Raw genomic sequence first — 20471 nt, forward strand, 5'->3', positions numbered from 1 at the left:
GATAACCATTTAGAAAAGTGCACGATTCACTTAGACTAAAACGTGTGCGCGAATGACGTCTCTCGTTAGTGCGAATACATCACCTCACACTCAACCTAAGTTCCAGGAAACAGCAGATACTATTCTGGTCTTGCTTACCCTACGCCTTTTATGGTAATTCACTTTGCTGAAATCGTACAGACGATGAACATTTTCGACATAAACGCATCCGTCTTCAACCCCACACGTCGTGTTTGCCAGCACGACGTGTAGAACTTGGCAAATGTGTGACGTAAAAGTTACATTTGATGACGCACGCGCACACGTACTCGTACAAGTTCTGAAAAAATGACACCGCTTTCTGGACCTGCCCAATGTACTGATTGTGACGTGATAAATTGACACAGTATGGCGATAGGGGATGAGGTGTGAATTTATGTGTCTTAAAAAGGAAGGAAAATGACCTTAGATTGAATACTGTAACCCGTAGGTTACGTGAACAAATGTACAGCAGTGTGAGGTGGTGTGCGGCTGCGTTACATCGTGTAATAAATAAAAATACATATTCTGAGCTGGAACTTTAGTAACAAAAGTTGACATGACGTAACATTGTAAATGACGTCACGAGGTGTGACGTGACGCAACTCCCCTAATGACAGCAGGCAATGACACTACATGCCGTAATGTAAATGTGGAGAAAAGTCCATATTTAGGTCACATTCATTTAATTTCATTTCGTTTCATTTACTTTATTTTAACAATGCTGGGAAATTCGGGTCGCTTCCTCGCAGTGGAAAGCTAACAGCAACAAGAGTCGCGCTAACCAGGTGTGTGCGTGTTTAGGCCTAATCAGCCACCTGCACAGATGGCAGAGTGACCGAGGCCTTAAGTACCACTGTTGTGACACGGGGGTGGGACATGGATACCGTCCCTGAGTCTGCACATAAAGTTGACCCGTGTCCGTCCCGGCTTGGATTGGAACCCGTGACCCTATGATATGATCAGAAGTCCAGTGCCCAACAACTGAGCTACTCGGTCCCCCGGGGTAAACTCGTGTAAGGTTGTGCGCAATGACGTCATACACTGTTACACAGAACCAGACTACGTGTGTTAATGTAATATGATGTTGACAACATGACAAACAGAAACAAAAAAGGCGGAAAAACAGAAAAAGAAGAAGACGTAAGACTACCTCATTATTACTTCTGTTGAACTATTATTAATTCCACTGGCAATATCAGCATTACTGACGCCGCTACCTTTATCATTAATGGATACTATTCTTATCATTGGTATCACATGCAGCACAGCTAAAAGCAATCTAAAGAAATTGACCTGAACGACCAAAGGCTGTGCCACAGGCGTGGCCAAAACCTCTACAGCAGTCACACCGACATCAACACTGCCTCCGTCTTGACCATCAACAGCAGCAATCACACCCTCCACGCCGCCCTCCGAAGACGGAATGCGGTAGCCCGAGACTATGCTCTGGCGGTCAACAGCAACATCCTCCACACCGCCCTCCGAAGGTGGAATGCGGCAGCCCGATACTATGCTCTGGCGGTCGACAGCGACATCCTCCACGCCGCCCTCCGAAGACGGAATGCGGCAGCCCGAGACTATGGTCTGGCAGTCGACAGCAACATCCTCCACGCCGCCCTCCGAAGGTGGCATGCCGCAACCCGAGACTACAGTCTGGCGGTCAACAGCAACATCCTCCACGCCTCCCTCCGAAGGTGGCATGCAGCAGCCCGACACGACGGTCTGACGGTCCGCAGAGGGTGCAGTGGAGTGGAGTCGTCCGTAGTAGTAGTTCTGCATGACGATCATGTCGCTTTCAACGAACACCTTCTCCTCGCGGTGCGGGATAACGAGGGCTGGGGACGTCTTCTCTATGCAGGTGATGAGGCAGGCTGGATCTGTTGGGATGGGTTGGATGTTGTTGGTAGTGGCGGTGGTGGTGGTATTTGAGGGGGTGGAGGTGTTGTCGACGTTTTGATGGGCCTGGATGGGGAGATAGAGGTAAGGTATGTTAGTGGTTTGGATACGAGGTATGGGAAGGTACACAAAGCGCGCTCTCTGTCTGTCTGTCTGTCTGTCTGTCTCTCTCTCTGTCTCTCTGTCTCTGTCTCTCTCTGTCTCTGTCTCTCTCTTCTCTCTCTCTCTCTCTGTCTCTCTCTCTCTACCGGATTTATATGGCAGCATAATGGTTAATTATATAACGGTTTAAAACCATAATAACCCCATTTCTATTTTGTTCTAATATATGACGTCATCCGATAGGTTATGACATGCGCAGCCACGCCGCTTTCGCATCCGTTTTCCTAAAAGGAGGAAATAATTAGTTGCTGCCGTGACTCCCATAACTGTACTCCCGGTTTCGTTTCCTGTTTCATGATGTGACTTTTCTGCTCTCAAATCTTTAAACAACAAAAAGCGCGCGCGCACACACACACACACACACACACACACACACACACACACGCGCGCGCGCGCGAGCGCGAATTCACACACACACACACACAGACACACACACACACACACACGCACACACACACACACACACACACACACACACACACACACGCGCGCGCGCGCGAGCGCGAATTCACACACACACACACACACACACACACACACACACACACACACGCACGCACACACACACATACATACACACACACACACACACACGCGCGCGCATTCACACACACACACACACAAACACGCACCCACACACACACACACACACACACATTCACACACACACCCACGCACACACACACACACAAACACACACACACACACACACGCATTCACACACACACACAAACACGCACACACACACACACACACACACACACACACACGCACGCCCATCATTCCTCAGACACCGTTGTTTAAGACAGAAACTAATACAAACCTGGGCGAATGGATCATCCAGTTCCTCGCACAGTCCGTCCATTCCAGTACTAAACTCGGTTCCGTTATAAGCGAAGGCTTGCGTATCAGAAGAAAGCTGGTGTGAATCATAAGTCTCTTGCTCGGGTTCCCCCGAACCAACACAGATCACTGAACAATCCGACAACCGAATGCGGCCATCAGGCGAAGAAGGTTTGTGTCGACTCTCTTCGGGTCTATCTCCCGCTTGAGAAATACATCCCAGTGATTTGGAAGGATGCGTCGTTTTATCGTGTAGATCATTGCTAGAGCTTGCACATGTTGAAGATTGACTTAACATAACATCTGAGCAGCGTACGGCGCTTCGTGAACTGTTTGCAACAGTTACTGTTTTGCTGGCCTGGGGCAGTGAGATCGTTGAAGATTGCAAATCGCTTTTTGATTCGTGAATGCTTGCTTTGGTTTGAGCTGGTTGTGTTTGTGAACTGTTGGCCTTGATCTCGTGGTCTGCACGCGCTGTTGACCTGCGATCGTCACGTGCGCTAGGCAAGACGTTGTCTGACCCTGTGCACATAATGACGTCTGTCTCTGCTGAACTCGCCCTTGAGGATGTCGAGGTGACAGTGTTCGTTTTTCGTCGGGCAAGATCTTCATCAGCACGTTGTGCTGGACGAAAAAGCGAGGATGTGTGTCTGGCCGGGAGAGGCACAGTGTTGTGTGAAGATTCAGCAGCACTGGCTTGAACAGCAGATGCTTGGACGGAGGTCACTGAAGAGGATGACAAGAGATCAGAGCGACCTTCATCCACGACTGAACAACTCGTTGCAGAAGAAGAACTAGACACTACCTGAGTTGCTAGAGAATGCGGAGGATGGTTAGTCAAAGCAGGCGGCAGAGGGTTAGAGACTAAGTGATCTACGCTCACACTACTTGCACTTACGCGTGTCGACTTCTGCGCCTGTGCACCTGTCTTCCATCTTCCCCGATCGCCTTCTGAAGAGACCGCGATCCTTTCGTTTTGAGTCGGGAATTTCTTTGTTGCTGGGCCACCACAGTCAAATATAACGTCAGGTCGGCTCTCCCAGCCGTCCAGAGAGGGTTCTTTACAAGGAACGTCGGCACTAAGGCCTGAGAAGCTCCTGCCACCGAGCCGATCGTCAGCAGAACTGGTAGACGATTTGCTCTTCGCAATGAAAGACATCTTCAAGGCACTTGAGCTATGAGCAGTATAGGCAGTGTTAGCAGTATGGCTTGTCTTGGTCTGATTGTCCTGGAGCTTCAGCTGCAGTTTCAGCCTGTCTACAATAAAAGGCTGCGCTTTCTTGGCACCGGGTTTGGGAGATCTTGAACCAGGACGCGACGACGCTGAACGGGGCTTGGGGGAAGGGGGACCGAGAATACCCACTTTCTTCTTTTTGAAGGCAATCTGGTCGGCAGCTTTTCCATTGCTGCAGGCCAGCCGAAGCGTCTTGGACAACGACGCCACTTTGGGGTCCACCAGGTCGCAGGAGAAGAGAGAGTGGCTCTCCATGTCGATCTGGTTGTTGCTGTTCACGTCCAAGCGACGCCCTGAAGGCACAGAATCAGCAGTTTTCGAAGAGTCTTTCACTGAAGAGGAGAGGGTGCGTTTAGCATCACCCCACACCTTCGACTGTTCCAACATTTCGGTCAAAGGCGAAATCTTTTCTTGTTTTCTTGACTTCTCCTTCTCAGTCCTGGCCTGTTTGTGTTCGCCGTTCATGCTCGGCCGCTCAGTGACGTCAGCAGAGTGTGCGTCATCAACTGAGACTGTTAACTCTTCGTACTTGTCCTGGCGTGTCGCAGATTTTGACACACGTGACTGTGGAGCATGTTTTCTTACCGCGTTAGGAGACAAACGTCTCAATACTACTAAAGGTATTCTCCGCAAGGCGTCCTTGAACTCTCCCTGCAGGTGCCGCATGTTCACAGTCGGATTTCTGTCACCAAAGTATTTCAAAAAGATTGAAGAGTTCGTCGTTTCTGTGGGTGTGCTTGACAAGAAGTTTTTCACCACATTTTTCCTTGGCCTGTCCTTTTTGATTGACCAGTGGGGTTTCAGTTTCGATTTCACCGAATCAGATTTGTTGACCCCATGTCCATGATGCGACGACGCACCGTTTGTTAAGTCCCACTTGATCTTTTCAACGCCCCCGACAACGTCTCCCACGTCGTCTTCGCGTACCAGCGAGGGTAGAGGTAGTTGGTCAGCATCCCCAGACCCGTCCATCTGTCCACCACGCTCGCAGGGCTCCATCACCTCGCGTTCAAGGTGTGGCGGTGTGGAGGGGGGACCCAGGAGACCAATGTCCGGAGTCTTCGCCGATTCTAAGGGCCTCTGCTCGTCCGCTAAACTTGCTTCTTTCGCCAGCTGCGGTTCTTCGACAAAGTTCCGCGATTTCTCCAACCCGTCCATGAAACCAGGCAAGGCAGGTTTCTCCATGGACATATGGCTTGGTGGTGGGAGGTGTCCTTTCTCTTCAAACTGTCGATGAATTTTGTCGAATTCTCTATCCAGGTTTTGGGGCCCGGAGTCCTTCCGAGTATCCACGGTCAGGGTCCCGCTGTACATGATTGGCTCACGAGGAGAAGTCTCGGTGCGAGTGACCGAGGCTGGCTCTGTCCTTTTCGCTGTATCCAGAGGCCCGGGTCTTGGGTTGCGCACCTTACCCAGAGGGAGGGGCCTGGGAGACACGTGACACTGGCCGCTCGTCTCTGTCATGTTGCTGTGCATCCTTGCCTGGGTCCGCCCAGTCTCAGCAGCATACGCTCTCTGGCATCCCTCCCGCACCCGTGTGGGGGTTCGTGTAGGTCTGCCTCCTCTCTCCAATACCTTGCAGCTGTTCCACACGCTCTGAGTTCTACAACGTCAAGAATTTCAGTCAGCTGTATTGGTGCGAAGTCTGAAAGAATCGTTGCAATTCCGTGTGCGGTTGTCTTCCATAGAATGCTACATCTGTTCGTCATGCCATGATGATTGCTAGTTCCCTCCAGAGACTGGGTCAGATCAAAGGCCATGACATCCAACACAGCAACAGTTTTTAGTTTTCGTTTTTCATTCCCAATGGAGATTTTTCCTACAACTAGATATGCTTGAACTCAACTCGCTTGAAGGTTTTGAATCTTTTCCACACACAAAATTTGATGATGATAAAACCGGTAACGCCAAGACTTGTAGAAATTGTGGACTGGAAAACGTGGACTGGACCTGGACTCGATGCCTGTGGGGTTCAGCAATTTGTCCACCGTCAGCTGGCCAATACGTCCTTCTGCAAAAGAACGAACAAGTGTTAAGAAAAACAGTTCCAATTGGTTTCAAGGATTTCGCAAACATTTCCCTCTTCATGTTCCTTTAACAAACAAACTGATCTTCTTCTTCTTCTTTTTCTTCTTCTTCTTCTTCTTCTTCGTTCATGGGCTGAAACTCCCACGTTCACTCGTGTTTTTATACGAGTGGGATTTTACGTGTATGACCTTTTTACCCCGCCATTTAGGCAGCCATACGCCGCTTTCGGGGGAAGCATGCTGGGTATGTTCGTGTTTCTATAACCCACCGAACTCTGACATGGATTACAGGATCTTTTACGTGCGCACTTGGTCTTGTGTTTGCGTGTACACACGAAGGAGGATAAGGCACATGCAGGTCTGTACATAAGTTGACCTGGGAGGTCAGAAAAATCTACACCCGTAACCCACCAGGCGGCCGCGGCCGCGATTTGAACTCACGACCTTCCGATTGGGAGGCCGATGTCTTATCCACTAGGCCACTTCGCCCGTCAAAAACAAACTGACGAACGAATAAACCAAGGACACGAACAATCAAGCAACTTTAGATTGTCTTTTCCGGCTTACATTATGTATAAATACATTGTAAGAGTGCATGCTTTCAACACACACTCAAAGCAGGTCGAACAAGCATCACGGTCTTCCCATTGAAACAAATTCATCAATAATAGTGTTTTGTTATAGCCGGTTTTCAAAGCTATTGGACACAACATTCACAAAAGACAACAGGAAAGCATGTATGGCAGGTTGATGGACACCCCGTGAAATGTAATACCTGAGAGTGTGAGTTAATGTTCAGCAAAAAGCATTCAGGCGCGCTAGATTTTCTCCCAGGGTTAATATTCATCAAAAAGCATTCAGGTGCGCGCGCGCGCACACACACACACACACACACACACGATAGCTGGTGATAACTTTGCATACCATTGAAACTATATCTGCGCTTTTCTATAAAAGCCTCACTCCGCCTCAGATGAGGTTTACAGAACGATGGAATCTTTCACGAAATAAGCAATTCTAACTTTATGAAACACACTTGCACTAGCATGTAACAGCATTAAATGACACAGTTCGTTTGAATGGCTATTTAGCATACGTAAACCACACACCAGTTCTCGTGGTTTATTCAACCCCTGAGCGATCGTAGACCCGTGTAACCCACTTTCCCTTTTTCACATACGTTATGAATTAAGTCGTCAGTTTGTGATTTCAATGCGACTTGCTGTATATCTGCAATTGCACGTTATTGTGTACCTCTTGAATCTAAAATGCAACAAACGACTGCGTGTGGCACGAACTAAGCGGTGGCGGTTGCTACTGGCGAGATGCAGAAAATTCGTATGCTTGGGCAAACATGATCTTGCACGACGGCTTCCGGGCTCCCTTTTTTCAAACTTTCAAAACTTCGAATTGTACTGATCTTGTCTTGATGATAAAAAATCATTTTATGATTTAAGAATGTTTGTCTCACATATTGTCAGTTTATAATATTATTTAGATTTTAAAAAGTTAGTTCTCGCGCCAAAACGAGGCTTCCGATTTTTTTTTATAGTACACGTACATCCTTTTCTACCTGCACGAAATCAATTGTTTGAAAATGTCTCACCCTCAACGGAAATCAGCCAGGATGCTCCCGAGCGGTAAGCGTTCAAAATAATGGAAGTTTGTTTGTACTGTCTGTAAAAGTTCAGGCGGCTCAGGGATCAGAAACAGGTGGTTTATGGGAGACGGAGGGTGGCTTTAAGCTAATTGCAGGCTAATCATAGTATTGTCTGACTGATGAACCTTCTTTTCAACCCTAACAATGCCTGACTGACGCACGTTATGACGTACAATGAAACCATTACTTAGGTTGCCATGTGACTGAAAGACAATTGACGTCAGTGAGGTTCTCAAAGGGAAGGGAAAATGCACGTGCCATAAATATTAGAGGATTACCGACTGTACATATTAAACTACGGTCGAGCCTGTCATGGCAACTACCTCTTGATAACGACCACCTGCGCAATATAACACCACCCCAAAGGAACCCCGAATAGGTTCTGTCCTATAACTACCACCTGTCTATAACGGCCACCTGTCTATAACGACCACCTGTCTATAACGACCACCTGTCTATAACGACCACCTGTCTATAACGACCACCTGTCTATAACGACCACCTGTCTATAACGACCCCTTTCGTTTGGTCCCTTGGGTGGTTGTTATAAAAGACAGGTTCGACAGGGTGTGTACATCTAACACAATAATTTCATGTTTACAATAAGTTAGCTCTCCTCTTTCCCGTTGACGTTTCACATCTCACAGTAATATCAGAAAGTAATTTGTACAATGTAGTTTGAACCCTCAATCAAGGATTTCACCGTCCACTGCAGGGGAAACGCCCAATATCTTACCAGCAGTAGTAACATTAAGTTAAAGGGGGCTCGGTAGCTCAGTTGGTAGAGCACTGGACTTGTGATCGGAAGGTCGCAGGTTCGAATTCGGGTAGAGATGGACACGGGTCAACTGTATGTGAAGACCCAGAGACGGAAGCCATGTCCCACCCCCGTGTCACCACAATGGCACGTAAAAGACCTCGGTCATTCTGCCATAAGTGCAGATGGCTGATACCACCTAAACACGCATACACTTGTGTATCTCTCAAAAGCCGTGAGGGCGTAAAACTCGAATCATATAACCCATATCTTGTCCGTAAGAGGCGAATATTTAGCCTGTAGGACATATAGAGAATACTACATGGCTTGCTGTGTCGTACCAGATTTACACGAGTTGTTTTTTTAAATATTGAACTGCGAGCGAAAGCGAGCGAAAGCGAGCTGTTCACTATTTGAAAAAGCAACGAGTGTAAATCTGGTACGACACAGCAAGCCATGTAGTATTCTGTTTATCCTACATACTGTACTTACGTGTATTTTACTGAAAATGTCCTACAGTCGAGGCAGATAAATTGAAGACGCTTGTTTTGGAACCTCGATCTCTTCTAAAGCCTCGTGCAATCTATTACGTCAAAGCAAAGAAACGTCACTCTGAAAGTGTGGCGTGACGTGTTAGTTCTAAAGATTCATCGAGGGTAATTAGCGAGCGCAATTTTTGTTTCTATAATGACGTTTGTCTCGGTGACTTTGGCATCATAAGCAGTGGAAAAACAGGTCCCTGCCAGACTTGCTTGACATGACCTCATTTACATGATATACACACGTGTGATTTGAACGATTATTATCTCACGGGTGTCTCTCTCACGTATGTAGGATAAAAAGCATTCTCTCTTTCCTATTTAAGTTAATGATTGCCCCGAACATCTACGACACTCGTATATATTGACAGACAAGCTAACGCAACGATGGGAGGAGCGTGAGCGTGTCAATAACAAAAAGTAAGAAATTTGAAACTAAATCAAAATGTGTCCTGCTGCCAAAACGCACTATATTGTTAACCTTCTGGATTACAAAGAGTCAAACATTCCTGATTTCCTCCGAACGTCAATGACAGTCGTTCATTCACAGAACAAGCTAACACAACGTGAACGATTGCGAGTGTGTCAAATACATCAAGAGAGATGTTTGAACTCGAATAAATAATGTCACGGTCGATGGATGAGTAAACGCACTGCAACTTACCCTCAGGAGTGCAAAGATTAAACAATTCCCTCCGAACACAGACGACACTGGTCTCTTCCCAGAACATGCTTACACAACGTTAACGATCATGAGCGTGTCAAATAATTAAAGGAAGAAGTGTGAACTCAAATAAATAATGTCACGATCAATGGATGAGTAAACGCACTGCAACATACCCGAACACATACGACACTGGTCCTTTCAAACAACAAGCTTACAAAACGCGAACGATCGAAGGAGTGCTAGCCTGCGGACGACAACTCTGTTAAATGCATCTGCCGTTGTCTTGCAATAAACGCAGCACCTCTTCGCTGTTACAGATTAAACAAAGGATGTCGACTCGTGAAAAGTGGAGCCACATTTTGGGATTTCCCTTATTTTCAGAATCCATAGCGAAGGGGATATGTCCATTTGACTGCCACATATATAATGTCCGTGTTAAAGGCACAATAAGCCTCCCGTAAACCACCACAGAGCTCCCCGAGCGTCTACATATAGTACAAGCATACTTCCATTTGAACGCTCACCGAACGGGAACATCCTGGCTGCTTTCTGTCGAGCGTGAGAAATTTTCAAAGAATTTATTTTCGTGGACTTGGCCTCAACAGCAATGGCGCCCCGTTTTGGTGCTGGACGGCTGTTATGAATACCGGAATTCACGCCCGGACAGTAAGCCTCCCCTAAACCATCACAGATACTGTCAGGCTTTTACACACAGTACAAACACCCTTCCATTTGAACGCTCACCAAACGAGAACATCCTAGGTGCCCTACGTAAAGAGCGAGCAATTTTTAAAGAATCAATTTTGCAGATTGTCTCGAACACTTTTTGGACCCATCCTGAACTCAGGTCAAAAATGAGTTACTTCCCTTCGGGTCTCATTCTATCGATGTAAACTGGCGATAGCCGTGAATCGATGATTATCAAAATGTTTTTGGACCGTGGTGCGTTTTTGCGCTTGACCTAACTTTTAAAATCTAAATAATAAATTGACAGCTTGTTACACAAACATTCTTTAATCATAAAAGAATTCTTTTTTCATCAAGACAAGATCAGTACAATTCGAAGTTGTGAAAGTTTGAAAAAAGAAAAGCCCGGAAGCAGGGTCACGCAAGGGTCGTAGCAGACGACGCCGGTTTATCAGTGCATATCGCCGTTCCTCTCAACAGTCAAAAGCCATCGCTAGAGTTCTTGTGAACCACAGCCGTTTGTTTCGTGCATAAAAACGTGCTATTGTAAATAGTCGCATTCAAATAACTAACTGACGACTACATTGTGAAAAAGGGAAACTGGATCACACGGGTTCACGATGGCTCAGGGGTAAGATAAACCACGCAAAAATAAATTCTTTGAAAATTGTTCGCTCTTTACGGAGGGCACCTAGGATGTTCTCAATCGGTGAGTGTTTAAATGAAAGGGTGTTTGTACTGTGTGTAAAAGCCTGACCGTATCTGTGATGGTTTACGGGAGGCTTACTGTGCCTTTAACCAGAATAAAGTAACTCTGACTTCCTCCTCAACCGGAAGTAGCGTAAGAGTTACTTACCTTCCTGAGAAATGTCAGTTGATTGTTCAAAATTCAGAGCACTTTAAACAGACGCGGCTCTTTTATTCGTATGGTGATGGGAAAACCATATTTGTCATAACGGCTCTAACCATCGACTTTCCAGCTCAGCGTCTCGCCGAGAATAGCCCTTGCCCTTCCTTGGCTGCTTCGGGCACTCAAGTATTGATGATCCGATATCTTTTTCTTTTTCTGCGTTCGTGGGCTGAAACTCCCACGTACACTCGTTTTTTGCACGAGTGGAATTTTACGTGTATGACCGTTTTTTACCCCGCCATTTAAGGCAGCCATACGCCGTTTTCGGAGGAAGCATGCTGGGTATTTTCGTGTTTCTATAACCAACCGAACTCTGACATGGATTAGAGGTTCTTTTTCGTGCGCACTTGGTCTTGTGCTTGCGTGTACACACGGGGGTGTTCGGACACCGAGGAGAGTCTGCACACAAAGTTGACTCTGAGAAATAAATCTCTCGCCGAACGTGGGGACGAACTCACGCTGACAGCGGCCAACTGGATACAAATCCAGCGTTCTACCGACTGAGCTACATCCCCGCCCTGATGATCCGATATAAAACGTACACTGTTGCGTAATCAGTTACACGTTGTTGTTGGCTGATAAAAACTCGCGCACTTTTCACAAACCCACTGGGCAGAAATCATCACAGTCAAAACATTAGACAACAAGCGTGGGTTTTTTCTGCAGAAAACACATTCCTCTCAACTGCTTGAAAGTTTTCGCGTTCCCCTACATTAATGATCCGATATAAAACGTACACTGTTGCGTGATGAGTTACACGTTGATGATGGCACACTTTTCACAAACCCACTTGACAGTAATCATAAAACTATCACAGTCAATCATATAGCGTGCATGTTTCCGCAGAAACCACATTCCTCTTAACTGCTTGAAAGTTTTAGCGTTCCCCTACATTGATGATGCTACTTAAAACTTACACTGTTGCGTGATCAGTTACACGTTGATGTTGGCATATAACATTAACAACTCGCGCACTTACAATTATCACAGTCAATCACATGTGTGCATGTATCTGTAGACAACACATTTCTGTCAACTGCGTGAAAGTGTTGGTGTTCCCTAGGCCCTACATATTGATGATCCTACTTAAAACTTACACTGTCGCGTGATGAGTTACACGTTGTTGTTGACAGATAAAACTCGGGCACTTCACACAGACCCACTTGACATAGTACTCCAGTCTGATAAACGGTGTCTTCACAATGGCGTCATTCAGGGGGAAGTCATTGAAAAGCGGATTTGATTTCACTGCAGTTACACAGGAAACATCTGGCCGATCTCAGTGTGACACACACTGACATACGCATAGTATACACACATTTACTAATGTACACATGAGCGATTCACTGGTCTAGCTCCAAAGTCCCGCAGGCCTGACCTCGTCCAACCCGATTTAACGGGACAGGCCTGGTCTTTTAAAGAGTCAGACGTTGTGTCGATTTTGTTTTTCGAGTACTGTTCTTCCTGGTGTAATTCATATATTTTTATACCCTCTCGACTCTGATGCTGCCTGCACTGTAGATGTGAAATAATGATCACTGCTTGGGTTTGTTTGTGTGTTTGTTTGCTTTTTTGTTGATTTGTTTGTGTGTTTGTTTGCTCGTTTCTTTGTTTGTTTGTTTGTGTGTTTAATGAGTTTGTGTGTATGTGTGTGTGTGTGTGTGTGTGTGTGTGTGTGTGTGTGTGTGTGTGTGTGTGTGCGTGCGTGCGTGCGAGCGAGCGTGTGTGGGTTGGTTGTTTGAGTAGTGCATGTCTGCTGTCGGATATTTGTAACCCCCTGTTTGCAAGGTCAACTCTCGCCTGCTTGAAGAGGAATGTGAGTGCTTCAGCGTGAGTGATACGGAGTTATTTGCCAGTCCGTGGTCACTGGATCGAAGTTTTCATTCTTTTCTTCAATGACAATCTTCTTTAAATGTTGTAATTCCTTTAACTGAGATGCGAGCGGCTGCACGAGAAGGAAAGTATTCTTTATATAAACGTATTTGCAAATGATTGTAACAAAAACGACAAAACAAACATTGCTCAGAAGAGAGTGCCCCTTTTCGAAATCTTAACCCTAACCCTAACTTTTAGAGACCAAAAAAAGGTTATATATAACAAGAGAGGTGTATATATCTTTACTACAAAGTATGACGGGCGCTGTGGCGGGGTGGTAAGACGTCGGCCTCGTAATCGGAAGGTCGAGGGTTCGAATCCCGGCCGCGGCCGCCTGGTGGGTTAAGAGTGGAGATTTTTCCGATCTCCCAGGTCAACTTGTGTGCAGACCTGCTAGTGACTTATCCCCCTTCGTGTGTACACGCAACCACAAGACCAAGTGCGCACGGAAAAGATCCTGTAATCCATGTCAGAGTTCGGTGGGTTATGGAAACACGAAAATACCCAGCATGCTTCCTCCGAAAGCGGCGTGTGGCTGCCTAAATGGCGGGGTAAAAACGGTCATACACGTAAAATTCCACTCGTGTAAAAACACGAGTGTACATGGGAGTTTCAGCCCACGAACGCAGAAGAAGAAGAAGACTACAAAGTATATCTCGTTCAGATTTCTATTTTTAGAAAATGACTTGAAACTTGTCTGATGCATATTTTGCGTCCTCGCCTTGTTCTCCCAAGTAGCAGACACGCTTTCTGGTGTCGATAATGCAACACTCAATAATGATTTTGTTTTTGTTTTTTGTGGCTTTGAAATTCGAAACACCCAATAGTAAGGGGGTCCCTCGCTTTAAAGCTCGAAACTTTGATATGTACCTCTGCGTAGTGGTGTTTTTTTTTCTTCTGAAGTGCCGAAACACTACGATCACCTCGGGAGGCGAAGTGCAATCAAACAGGATTGAAAATGTTAGGGCTAATTTCTTAGCCCTATTAAAACTGTTATGCAAACCCGAAGGTTTCCATGAACATGCAGACAATCGGAAACCACCAGACCCCATCACAAACAGAATTCCACAATCCACCGGTGTTGACTTAAAGGCCAACAACTCGGGTGCAGAGTCTGCTGTGAAAGGAGCGGTAGCCTCCCCTGTCACATGTAAAAACCGTCTTCACTGAACGGAGTAGGAAGATAAAGCAGACACGTGTCTCAATCTGTGTGTTCGACATTAACTTCTTGTTTGTCGGCGGCCTGCCCTATTTGGGTATCGGGGACCTTAAAGCACAGGCTTGCAAATCAGTTTGTTTTCATTTTTACATTTAGTCAAGTTTTGACTAAATGTTTTAACATCGAGGGGGGAAACAAAATTGATTGAAATTTTGGTCAAGCAATCTTCGACGAAGTCCAGATTATGGGATGGCATTTCAGAAAATTAGTTAATGAGTTTGCTTATTAAATTTGTCATTAAAATCGAATTTTTCGTTACAGATTAAAAAATGATCGCATTGTATTCTTCACCTTCTCCTGAATTCAAAAATATATAGATATGTTATGTTTACTCTAAAACAAATGTGCTCAGAATGGAAGAAAAAAGGTTAAGTAAGTACTACGGTACTTAGGGTTAGCCGAGACTATCTGGAGGTAGTCTCGGCGATGACTGTTTGTTTGGTTATTGATCTTTATAGTTTGATAACGACTGACTAAGTAGAGGTTACATGCCGAGTCTCAGTGATTATTAAAAATAATGGTCGAAGTTAGCGGATCATGAAAAATGCGAGCTTTAGCAAGCTTTTTCATGACCGCGAACACATGTGCGCGTGTGTGTGCGTACGTGCATGCGTGCGTGTGTGTGTGTGTGTGTGTGTGTGTGTGTGTGTGTGTGTGTGTGTGTGTGTGTGTGTGAACATACGTGCGTGCGGGCGAGCGGGTGTAAACATGGCAATAAGGGGCCTCTTACATTGTGTCCGTTTTCACTAAATGTATTGCATTAGACTGGGAATCGAGACGAGGTTGAAGTGTGTGCGTGCTTGTGTGTGTGTGTGTGTGTGTGTGTACGTCTGTGTGTGTACGTCTGTGTGTGTGTGTCTGTGTGTGTGTGTGTGTGTGTGTGTGAATGCGTCCGTGCGGGCGTGTGTGCATACGTGCGTGCGAGCGTGCGTGCGTGTGTACGGTTGCGCGTATATACGTGCGTGCGAGCGTTTGTACGTCCGTGCATGCGTGTGTGCGTGAATGCGTTCGTGCGTGTTTGCTTCTTTCATAGGGTCAATAGTCATTAAATGACAAGAGAACCGAAGCACCTCGGGAAACTTCACCAAGCTAAGCAGAGATTCGCGTGCTTGTGGCAAAAACAAAAAAAGTTAAGTTCTGAATAGATAAGACACAAATTGTGTTGATCCTGACCTTCAGATAAAAACCGGGGTAAGGGCGTACCGTAGTACTCGTGTAATGGCTCTTCGTTTTCTTTATTATATTTAGTCAAGTTTTGACTAAATATTTTAACATCGAGGGGGAATCGAAACGAGGGTCGTGGTGTATGTGCGTGTGTGCGTGTGTGTGTGTGTGTAGAGCGATTCAGACTAAACTACTGGACCGATCTTTATGAAATTTGACATGAGAGTTCCTGGGTATGAAATCCCCAAATGTTTTTTTCATTTTTTTGATAAATGTCTTTGATGACGTCATATCCGGCTTTTCGTGAAAGTTGAGGCGGCACTGTCACGCCCTCATTTTTCAACCAAATTGGTTCAAATTTTGGTCAAGTAATCTTCGACGAAGCCCGGGGTTCGGTATTGCATTTCAGCTTGGTGGCTTAAAAATTAATTAATGACTTTGGTCATTAAAAATCTGAAAATTGTAAAAAAAAAATAAAAATTTATAAAACGATCCAAATTTACGTTTATCTTATTCTCCATCATTTGCTGATTCCAAAAACATATAAATATGTTATATTCGGATTAAAAACAAGCTCTGAAAATTAAATATATAAAAATTATTATCAAAATTAAATTGTCGAAATCAATTTAAAAACACTTTCATCTTATTCCTTGTCGGTTCCTGATTCAAAAAACATATAGATATGATATGTTTGGATTAAAAACACGCTCAGAAAGTTAAAACAAAGAGAGGTACAGAAAAGCGTGCTATCCTTCTTAGCGCAACTACTACCCCGCTCTTCTTGTCAATTTCACTGCCTTTGCCATGAGCGGTGGACTGACGATGCTACGAGTATACGGTCTTGCTGAAAAATGGCATTGCGTTCAGTTTCATTCTGTGAGTTCGACAGCTACTTGACTAAACATTGTATTTTCGCCTTACGCGACTTGTTGTATTTTCCTTACTTCCCTCGCTGATAAAACAAATTAGTGTCGTATACATGTCAAAACCTAGTTGACACTTCTGACAAGTAAGGTGTGTGTGTGTGAGTGTGCGAGTGTGTGTGTGTGTGTGTGTGTGTGTGTGTGTGTGTGTGTGTGTGTGTGTGTGTGTGTGGATTAGTGTACCTGCGTGCAAGGGTGAGTGAGTGCGTGCGTGTGGGTGAGTGGGTGTGTGCGTGTGTGTGTGTGTGTGTGTGTGTAGGTGAATGGGTGTGTGTGTGTGTGTGTGTGAGTGGGTGTGTGAGTGGGGGTGTGAGTGTGTGTGTGTTTGCGTGCGTGCGTGCGTGTGGTACGTGCATGTGTGTGTGTGTGATTTATTTTGAAAACAATTGACTGCCCCAGAATATTTATCGTAGTGAAAAAAACTGTGCATAAATATTATTCACATGACAAAAAGTCGCGACAATGACCCTTTAATAAAGTACGTCTGTGAACAATGGGACGGGTACTAATCCGGCGTTACCAACAACTTAGAGGGGGACTATATACCCACCCTTTGTACAGACACACAAAAACAGCACGGAAGTTTTCAGGCCGGGTTACTAATTCATTTGTCGCGTCATTGTTTATTCCGCCTTCAACAAAATCTGCTAACAATGAGTTCTTCACCGCGTGTGAACAATAGCTGGAAGTGATCAGAAGTTAAAATTAGCCTTTTCTAAGTGCAAGGACAAGCAGACGAGAAGTCAAGGCAAAAACGTACACTGTATTTCATTTAATTCCTTACAGCTTCTTTTTCTCATTTCGGTTTCTGTCGCCCTAATTATTCTGCCCACACCCGTTTCTGTCGCCTTAGATTTCTTCCCTTGCCAAGTCCTTTTACTTTGCCCTCGCTTCTTTTTCTTTCCAAATCCATTTCTTTTTCCCCCTTTCTTTTTCTTCCCAAATCCGTTGTTTTGTTTTTTTGGCCCTGACTTCTTTTACCTCCCAAATCCGTTTCTTTTACCCTGGCTCCTTTTTTTTCCAAATCCGTTTCTTTCGCCCTAGCTTTCTTCCCTTCCTAAATCTTCTACTTCCATAATCCGTTTCTTTTACCCTGGCTTCTTTTTTTCCTCAACCTTTCTGTGCAAAAAAATATGCAAGAAAATATAGAAAAAGAAGGCTGTGGAGGATAGTTGTCACCGATAAACCTCTTCTTCTTATTCGTCACAGTCATGAACAAAAATTCAAGAGGAAGACTCTTTAACCGAGTACGAATTTCGAGCAACAGTCTGTGAGTGATCTGAGGTTCAGTTATCCAAACAGCGTCCAGCATTAACAAAATAAAATGACGTACATGGTCTGGTCTTACGTTTCCCGCGTACAGATACGAAACAACAGTTTTTTTAACAAAAATAAAAAGTCAAGACAAAGGCCCTTTCATAACATTAAAATAGGTTACATCACTGTGTTGCTGAGTCGTTCGTCAACAGTCTTCTTCTTATTCTACTTCTCGACAATGACCAGACTGCAGAGATAAAAAAAATTTTTAAAAATTTAAAAATTAAAAAAAAAAAGTCCCCATAATGACCAAATACACTGTTCGAACAATGGCCGTTAGAAGATCCGGGTTCTAGCTTCAGATATGGACACAAAAGACAGCATGGAAGGTACCTAGCACTGTCATTGACTGGTGGCCCCGGGTCACCGAACAGGAAATATATAAATACTTCCCGGAAGCAAATACGCGCAGCTGTGCAGACATGTAGGCTTGCGTAGCTAGCTATACACACATATCTAGACACGTACACACGTTTATTGTGCTTCTTTTCTCCCCACTTCGAAATAAAATGTATGTTGAAACCAAGCTGTGGGGCAGCACGCAGGACCTCAGACTGACAGCCCACTTTGTCAACATCACGGGCCAACGAATTTAGACACGACCATCATCGAACGCCAGTCAGTGTGGGTGTGTGTGGGTGGGTGTATGTGTGTGTGCGTGCGTGCGTGTGTGAGTGTGTGTGTGTGCGTGTGTGTCTGTGTGTGTGCGGGAGTGTGTGTGTGTGTGTGTGTGTGTGTGTGTGTGTGTGTGTGTGTGTGTGTGTGTGTGTGTGTGTGCCCATGTCCGCGGGAGTCTGTCAGTATTTGTGTGTCTGTCTGTCTTCTCCTGTCTGTCTGTCTGTCTGTCTGTCTGTTTGCTTGCGCGTTCTTACAAGTCACACCTTGTCACTGTGAAAATCATCTCTGAATCTGACCTCAGGCCATCAATGATGATAATAACAATCGTACCACACAGTAACAATCAGTAAAAGCAAGCTTGTGTTATCGGTTACGTACAGGTGAGAAAAAAGAACTTTGACAATAATGACCGAGAACTGATAACTCGAGATAACTGATGATATAACCTTGGCCAAAAAGATATTGCAACAAAACTTCGCACCCAAAGTAAAGCATTAATTCCCCTGTACTGTAATTTCATGAAAACTTCATATGCCAGTTAAAGCCGTTCATTTGACTATCACGATCACTTTTTGGATTAAAGATATCTTTTACAGGGATCACGTGACCGCCGCTCAAATAAGGGTACCCTCAAAATCGACCTGACATAATTTTTTGTCCACATTTATATACCAATATCACCATATTCATTTCCTGCAATGTCACTGGGCGATACGCTCATGAAAAGCACGAGAGGTAAGTATTTGTCCGAGATGTGTGACACTTATTTAAATCCCATTCTACAGAGCGTGTGTTATACGGGATTTCACTCGTCTTCTTCTTCTTAGAGAGAGAGAGAGAGAGAGAGAGAGAGAGAGAGAGAGAGAGAGAGAGAGAGAGAGAGAGAGAGCAATCATAACACAACCCAGTCACCTGGTAGTTCGAAAACTCAATCTGAAACTGACATCGATTGTCGAAGGCATGCCTGCGGTGCATAACTCTGGAAAAGTTGTCGTAGCTGGGAACCCGTTGAGATCCATTCCAACGCCAAAAAAATTATCAGAAGTCACCATGAAGTCAAATCAAACGTTAGGTTTTCTCATTTGGTTATGTGCTTTGGCTTTAAGTGTATTGCTTCGATTGATAGCTGAATCTGCTTGCAACCGTGCTGTTCAAGACTGTTCGAACTGTCGTCTGCTAGACGGGCCACAGGCGGAAGGTATCGTCCACTGGACGACTACTATCACAGAAAGACTACAAGGTACGTCACTCACCTTCGAGTCTTCTGTGTTCTTGGAGTCGCTTCCTGGGGAAAAAATATTGTTCAAGACGGTTTGCCTCTTCCTACAGTCTGTGTAAGGTCAAATAAATACAGTTGAATGATTGTTTGAACTGTATGCACCTTTAGTTTTCAGCTTCCGTTCGCTGCAGGTTGTTTTTAACCATCATTTGGAAGAATCTTCGTTTGCGAGCCGCTAATATCCACACGGCGTCTAATTATGCATCCGCACCGAATATGCATACCAGCGCTCATTGGTCTAAAACATATGTAAATATTGTGCGGCAAAGGGAAGCTACCCACGGGAGTTTTCACTTTCGGTATTAGTGAAAAACCGTTTGCCACTTCATTCAAAATGAGGAAAACGTTTCAGTCGACCAATGAAAATAATCATCGAATATCCTGTTATTAACTAATGAGCGCTGGTATGCATATTCGGTGCGGATGCATAATTAGACGCCGTGTGGATATTAGCGGCTCGCAAACGAAGATTCGTCCAAATGGTGGTTAAAAACAACCTGCAGCGAACGGAAGCTGAAAACTAAAGGTGCATATAGTTCAAACAATCATTCAACTGTATTTATTTGACCTTACACAGACTGTAGGAAGAGGCAAACCGTCTCGAACAATATTTTTCCCCAGGAAGCGACTCCAAGAACACAGAAGGCTCGAAGGTGAGTGACGTACCTTG

General features: G+C 45.0%; 1 protein-coding gene and 1 long non-coding RNA gene across 3 annotated transcripts in view; both read right to left on the bottom strand.

The window, feature by feature from the left end:
* The window catches only part of LOC138976121 (uncharacterized), a 114380-nt gene extending 99758 nt beyond the window's left edge, over window positions 1-14622 (bottom strand). Inside the window, exon 1 of the long non-coding RNA XR_011458880.1 lies at window positions 13538-14622. This is a non-coding gene — a long non-coding RNA (uncharacterized lncRNA). The remainder of the gene's footprint in view (window positions 1-13537) is intronic.
* Window positions 1-20471, bottom strand: part of LOC138976109 (platelet binding protein GspB-like) — a 165602-nt gene that overhangs the window by 94710 nt on the left and 50421 nt on the right. The window contains exons 2-3 of one of the 2 annotated variants that reach the window (XM_070348928.1): window positions 2903-6167; window positions 1315-1983 (exon numbers count right to left, since the gene is read on the bottom strand). In XM_070348928.1, the coding sequence (XP_070205029.1) occupies window positions 1315-1983; window positions 2903-5632 (3399 nt within the window). In that variant the 5' untranslated portion in view covers window positions 5633-6167. The remainder of the gene's footprint in view (window positions 1-1314; window positions 1984-2902; window positions 6168-20471) is intronic. The other variant, XM_070348929.1, reaches the window with a different exon arrangement.

The sequence above is a fragment of the Littorina saxatilis genome, linkage group LG9, assembly GCF_037325665.1.
Source record: "Littorina saxatilis isolate snail1 linkage group LG9, US_GU_Lsax_2.0, whole genome shotgun sequence".
Taxonomy (NCBI): domain Eukaryota; kingdom Metazoa; phylum Mollusca; class Gastropoda; order Littorinimorpha; family Littorinidae; genus Littorina; species Littorina saxatilis.